Raw genomic sequence first — 6,160 nt, 5'->3', positions numbered from 1 at the left:
AAGGCACCATTCCTTCTCCTTTTTTTTTATTTGTATATATATATATATATATATTTTCTTTTTTTCGGTGGTACTCACACATGGTGCCATGATGAATCAAGATTCCATTTTTTTTCACATGGTGCCAGAGCACCAAAGACTCCACCATCCCTTCTTTATTCTTCTGGCATTCATGTGTGTATATATATATATATATATATATGTATTTATATATATGTATATATATATGGATGGGGAGTAGCATGGAGGAAGGCAAAGGCTGAGGTCGTTGCGGCAGAGACGGCAAGGATGCACAGAAGCTGGAGCAGCGGGAGAAGCATAGCCGTGAAGTTTGGACGGAAGAGGTGATAACGCCGGCGTTTTGGGGCTGCTGGTCGAAGAACTCCTCGAGGAAGGTGATGATGTGGAGCTTGAGGGACTCGAGCTTGAAGTGGATGAGGGCGGACGGGACGGGAGATTTGCAGGAGGAGGCGCTCGTGAACACCAGCATCTCCAGCGACCCTTGGAATTGCCGTCAGCGCCTTTAGCACTATGTGCGCTCCGTACTACTTGGAGCTCAGCTTGCTCCCTACCGCCGCGCATCCGGATGTAGCCCCGACCATTGTCAGCACGGCTGCAAACGCAGAGACAGCGTAAGCACCATCTTCATAATCACATTCAAAGGCAGCAGCAGAGCAGGGTGTGAGCACGGAATGCAGCCCCATCTTCATCAGTACCATCACTGCCATAAAACGACGGCGTTCTCTCGTCCAATTCTCTGTAACAATCGAAGACGCTTTTGGGAATCCAGAATGATTTGGTGGAGATTGGCGAAAGTTTTGAGATACTGGCGTAGGTGCTCCGAGGGAGTGCATGAGACATGGATGGTGACGGAGCGAACGCCAAGGTCGTGAGTAGCGGAGAATGCGCAGATCGAGGCCGTGGTTCTGGGCCTGACCTGGTCTTGAAGCTGTTGACGATGAGCAGGAGAGACTGGTGGAGATGAAGGCTTGAAGCTGAGTGAGGATGGGCTTTGAGAGCCGGGCCCGGATTTGTAGCTGGGCTTTGGGTTTAGTGGTGCCTGCTGCTGAGAAGCCTCATTCTGGCGACGGAGCTCCAAAACCTTCCGGTGCGAGTTCGAGTGCTGAGTTCTTGTTGAGCAGAGAGAGAAGGTTGAGATCAAATGTTCATCCATTGAACCCATTATATGCACCTGCCTTCCTTTTCCGTCCCCAAGTACTGATCTTTCCGTCCAGAGGAGCGCGGTAGAGGAGGAGCGGAGGATACGGCTTGCGTGACTCATTGTGTGAGTGACAGAGTGAGTGAATGGCGAAGAACGAGGCTTCGTTGGAATCGGTGGACGACTTCCTGAAGCGGTGTCGGCAGTCAGGCGATGCCGCATACGCTGCCTTGAGATCAGTGCTGGAGCGTCTCGAGGATCCAAAAACCCGAACACAAGCTCGGATCTTCCTCACGGACCTACAGAACCGCTTCCCTTCCAAGGAGTCCTGCGATCAATGTTTTCGCACCTACCATTTTCAGATTGAAGACATCTTCTTCGATCAGTATGAAGGTTACCAGGGTAGGAGGAGTTGACGATGATGGTTATTCCCAGTATTTTTGTTCCAGAAGACTGGACTTTTACTTTTTTTTTTTTTTTTTTTTTTGAAGGACTAAACAGACATTCCGATTCTATCTTCAAGGACAAGTCAGTTGCTGAGCTTGGTTGTGGAAATGGTTGGATTCCATTGCCATTGCTAAGAAGTGGTTGCCATCAAAGGTCTACGGCCTTGATATCAATCCTAGAGCAGTGAAGATGTCATGGATAAACTTGTACTTAAATGCTTTGGACGAAAAGGGTCAACCCATCTATGATGCTGAGAAGAAAAGTTTGCTGGACATGGTAGAGTTTCATGAATCGGATCTGCTATCTTATTGTAGAGATAATGACATTCAGCTAGAACGAATTGTTGCTACTGCTTCGATCCCTGCGACAGATCCATTATCTGCTTGTCCTGAAACGACGTCGTGTTCATCGAGGAAATCCAACCGCGGACCGAGATTTTGGATGCCCTGAGCTGCAGCAATGGCTCCACAAACATACACATGGACAGAATGTAGGATTGTTGCATATGCTTCTCTGTGGGCTTGGGCTCTCTTGAGGGCGGCGATGAGGAGATGGGAGATCGGTCCTGGGTATGATACTGAATTTGGACAATAGGCTTGGGCCTGGTCGCTGCCACTTGGGCTTGGATGTCCTCCTTTTGGTGGGCTGGCTGCTGATGCATATATGTACATATATATATATATATGTATGTATATGTATGTAAAAGAATTTTTATTTTTTTTTTGTTTATTTATTTATTTACTTTTTTTTTTGTAAACAAGTAATAACATATGTATTTTTTTTTATTTAATAAAACATTTATTCTTTTTTATTTTGATGTGACTGAACTCGAAAAATTGAACATTCGAGCTGCCTACGTACCCCTCCAAAGAAGAGATCAAGTCGTAACGTAGTTCAAAATACATTTTTTTTTTTTTTGGTGCCGTATGCAGTTTATGCTCTTGCGGGCCAGGAGCATTTGGTGCCGTGTTGCAGTTTCAGCTCGTGCAGGCAAGGAGCGTTGGTGCCGTGTTGCAGTTTCAGCTCATGCAGGCAAGGAGCGTTGGTGTTGCCTTTTATGCTCGTGTAGACCAGGAGCGTTGCGCCATGCAGTTTAGGGTCGTGCAGGCGAGGAGCTTCGTGTCCTACAGTTTAGGCTCGTGCGGACAAGGAGCTCTGGTTCGTGCAGTTTAGGCTCGTGCGAACAAGGAGCATTTGTTCGTCAAGCGATCTGAGAGAGTCGTTCCTCGCAATCTTCGTAGCAAGGAGCCTTGACTGAGTAGTTAAAGAAGTCTTCTGGGAAGATGTCACGCATCGTGATGGGGATGAATGATCTTCGTGTCAAAGTTTCATTATCTCCAACACTTTCACATTGTTCTAGAGGTGAACAGGAGCTGTTTTGCCCCCTTTCCCATTGGTGAGCTTGTGGAGAAGACATATGCTTCTTGTGCAATTTCTTCGGAGTGACATAAGTCCATCCTTCAACTTCACTCGACTTGACTGGCATGTTTTTGGAGCATGCCCCCAGCGATTGAGGTGAAAATTTTGAGTTGACAGAGCCGGAAGTGACGTCTTTTTCCAGGATTTCGTCTTCTTTGTCTTCTTAGGCCTTCTCTTCAGTGTGGTCCTCTTGGGTTTGTTGCCGTGAAGATTGGCCGGTGTAGATGATGGTGCGCCTCCTTACCTTCAGTGGTCCTTTTGTGTCGACTTCCAAAGTTGCTTGGCGCTTCATCTTTGAAGGAATCAAGCTTTGAACATCGTCTTTTCCTGCTAGACTGTCGAGCTTCTCTCCCTTTGGCGTTGTCTTCCTGTTTCTAGACGGCTTCTTAGTTTCTTCAAGTCTGTCCAAAGTCGACCGTTGCGGAGGAGATCTAGCTGTGCCGCTTTGTTTCTTGGGTTTTGATAACCTTTCAAAGACTGATCTTTGCGGTGTTGGCGTCTCAAGCCTTTTGAAGACGGAAGTTTGGTCTCGACCACTGATGCGATCAAGTGCTGCAATTCTAGGTTTTGAATAATTCAGCCTTTCGAAGACTGAAGTTCGAAGGGCGGGTTTAGGCTCATCTTTTGGCCTTATGGCTTGTGGTCTTGGCTTCCTCGTTTTTTTGTAGGTCACCGATGTCCACCCTTTCTTATCACCAGTAGATGCATCTTGGTTGCTTGCCCCCGGTGATGATTGTGTATGAGGTGCCATGTGACTTGAACATTGACGGGAATGGTTATGCATGCTTCGAAGATGCACAGGATCGAGTGATTCAAACACGATAGTAGTAGTGTGTGCCGCAGCCGTGTCTTCGAGGTCAAGCTCGATTTCCCCTTGTTGTGCTAGCTTCAGGATGAGATCTTTCAGTACGAAGCACTTTTCCGTTAGATGACTGATGAAGCGGTGGAATTTACAGTATCTTGGGTTGTCGGTACGATTCATTTCTTCCGGCCGTCGCACTCAGGCAAACTGATCACCTTCTTGTCCAACAGGTTTTCTAACATGGCAACCACATCAGAGTCGGGGAATGGATAAGTTTTCTCCTCAAGCTCCTTCAAAGTGCGTCTACGCATCTCTTGATCACGAAAGCCTTCGGCTTGAATCGCCTTGCCTCGTGTAGGGATTTTGACGGGAGCTGTGTTGACTGTCATTACTTCTTTGGTGGATTTCCACGTAGCTTTCTCCACCTTTGGCCCAAGAACTTTGTCGTTCTTGTAGTCGGCGATCGGTTCCTTCTTCCCATGATGGGCGATGCTCAACTCCATGTCATGGGCGCGAGTGGCCAATTCCTCGAAGGTCCGCGGTTTAATGCCTTGAAGGATGTATTGCAAACCCCATTGCATGCCTTGGATACACATCTCGATTGAAGAGGTTTCCGAGAGCCTGTCTTTACAGTCGAGGCTTAGAGTGCGCCATCTGTTGATGTAGTCAATGACTGGCTCGTCCTTCCACTGCTTTGTGCTCGTTAGCTCTAGCATGCTCACAGTGCGGCGGGTACTATAGAAGCGGTTGAGGAATTCCCGCTCTAATTGCTCCCAACTGTTGATGGACTCAGGCTCCAGATCTGTGTACCACTCAAAGGCGTTTCCTTTCAGATAGCGCACAAACTGCTTGGCGAGGTAATCCCCTTCGGTTCCTGCGTTGTTGCAGGTTTCAACGAAGTGGGCAACGTGCTGTTTCGGGTTTCCCTTTCCATCAAATTGCATGAACTTTGGTGGTTGATAACCCCTCGGCATCCTTAAGGCGTCGATCTTCTTTGAATACGGCTTTGAGTACAACCCGGAGGTATTTGAGCTCCCTTCGTACTGTGCCTTGATGGTGTTGGTGATCATCTCATGCAGCTGTTGGATAGAAAGAGATCCCATGAGTGCCGCTGCTTGGTCCTGCTCCGGCTTCCCATCGATTTTCTTCACCGGGGGTTCTTCGTCTCCGCCAGCTCCTCCCTTTAGTGGATCATCCTCTGGGTCGGGTTTATCGCCGTCCTGCGTCTCCAATCGGTTGACTAGTGCTGCAATTTGCAATTCTTTTTCTTCCACAGTTCGGGTTAGCCTTGCGATTGCTTCATTCATTTGAGCCAGCTACTCATCGATTGAAGTTGCTCCAATGGTCATGACTTGCATGGCTGAACTGTCGCTTGAATCGGCATCGGAAAGCATGGATTCGGAGTATTTCCTTGGGCTTTCCCCCCTTGGTGCCCTTAGTGAGGCTAAGGTGATCAAAGGCTCGTGCCTTGGGTGCTTTTGTTCCCTTGGCAGAGTTGATGCAGAGGTGAAAGAGGCGGCAGAAGTAGCTCTTGCCATGCTTCGAGTCGTGATGCCCAAAGTGACACCAGTTGCGACGAGGACGCTTTTGTTCTTTGCGCCGGTTGCGGGAACAGTTTGAGCCTTCCTTGATGCCATTAATTTTGGAAGTGCGCTTGAATTTCTTGAACGGAGAAAGAGATGAGAGGTAGAGATTGTCCCACCGGGCGTGCCAATTTGTGAACACGGAAATTTCCTGAAACGAAAGAGACAAGAACAACGTGCACAAACAAATATTTGTGTTTTATGATTTTGGGTTTCAATCTCTCTCTATTTTGATCCTCTGATTCGATCTCCGTAAGGTATTGATTTGTGGATGTGCGATTGATCCAAATGGCCGTTGGGCTTGATCTAAGGATGAACGTTCTTCAAGGGTCGTGGACTTGATCTTGAAGGTGGATTTGAGCGGATCTTCAAAGGGGGCTTTTGGGCTTGATCTTTGAAGAACAATGATGAACGGATCTCCAAGGGCTTTTGGGCTTGATCTTGAAGAACGGTTGGACGTGTGGATTTGTCGACGTTTGTTGATCCAAAGGGCCGTTGGGGCTTGATCTTGGATGAACGGATGATGAACGATGGTGCTTTCTTCAAGGGCCGTCGGGGCTTGATCTTGAATTGGTGGAAGTTCTTCAAGGGCCGTTGGGGCTTGATCTTGGAAGAACGATGAACGAAGAACGAAGAAGGCTTTCTTGATTCTTCGGGAACCTGGATGCTTGAGAGCTTCGGAGTTTCAGAGCTTCAGAGCTTCGAGGTGTAATATGAATTGGTTCCCTCAAATGAATGAAATGGGCTTGT

At 47.8% G+C, this 6,160-nt stretch overlaps 1 protein-coding gene across 2 annotated transcripts; it reads left to right on the top strand.

Moving 5' to 3' along the window:
* Positions 1-1,272: 1,272 nt before the first annotated feature.
* On the top strand, positions 1,273-2,041 carry LOC126582041 (methionine S-methyltransferase-like). 2 transcript variants are annotated; one of them, XM_050246014.1, is made up of 2 exons: positions 1,273-1,561; positions 1,661-2,041. In XM_050246014.1, the coding sequence occupies exons 1-2, from the start codon at positions 1,306-1,308 to the stop codon at positions 1,738-1,740; spliced, it is 336 nt and encodes a 111-aa protein (XP_050101971.1). In that variant the 5' UTR covers positions 1,273-1,305; the 3' UTR covers positions 1,741-2,041. The 2 variants fall into 2 exon arrangements, with proteins under 2 accessions (XP_050101971.1, XP_050101970.1); XM_050246013.1 differs by having other exon boundaries at positions 1,651-2,041.
* Positions 2,042-6,160: the final 4,119 nt, after the last annotated feature.

The sequence above is a fragment of the Malus sylvestris genome, chromosome 9 (assembly GCF_916048215.2).
Source record: "Malus sylvestris chromosome 9, drMalSylv7.2, whole genome shotgun sequence".
Taxonomy (NCBI): Eukaryota; Viridiplantae; Streptophyta; class Magnoliopsida; order Rosales; family Rosaceae; genus Malus; species Malus sylvestris.
Note: the sequence above shows the minus strand (reverse complement) of the source record. Positions and strands in the feature narration are given on the sequence as shown.

What these genes read in the sequence shown, in the direction of transcription:
- LOC126582041 (XM_050246013.1), top strand. Translation starts at nt 1,306, where the DNA reads ATGGCGAAGAACGAGGCTTCGTTGGAATCGGTGGACGACTTCCTGAAG. An exon ending in TCAGTATGAAGGTTACCAGG is followed by an intron (nt 1,562 to 1,650) that starts GTAGGAGGAGTT and finishes TTTTTTTTGAAG; the next exon opens with GACTAAACAGACATTCCGAT.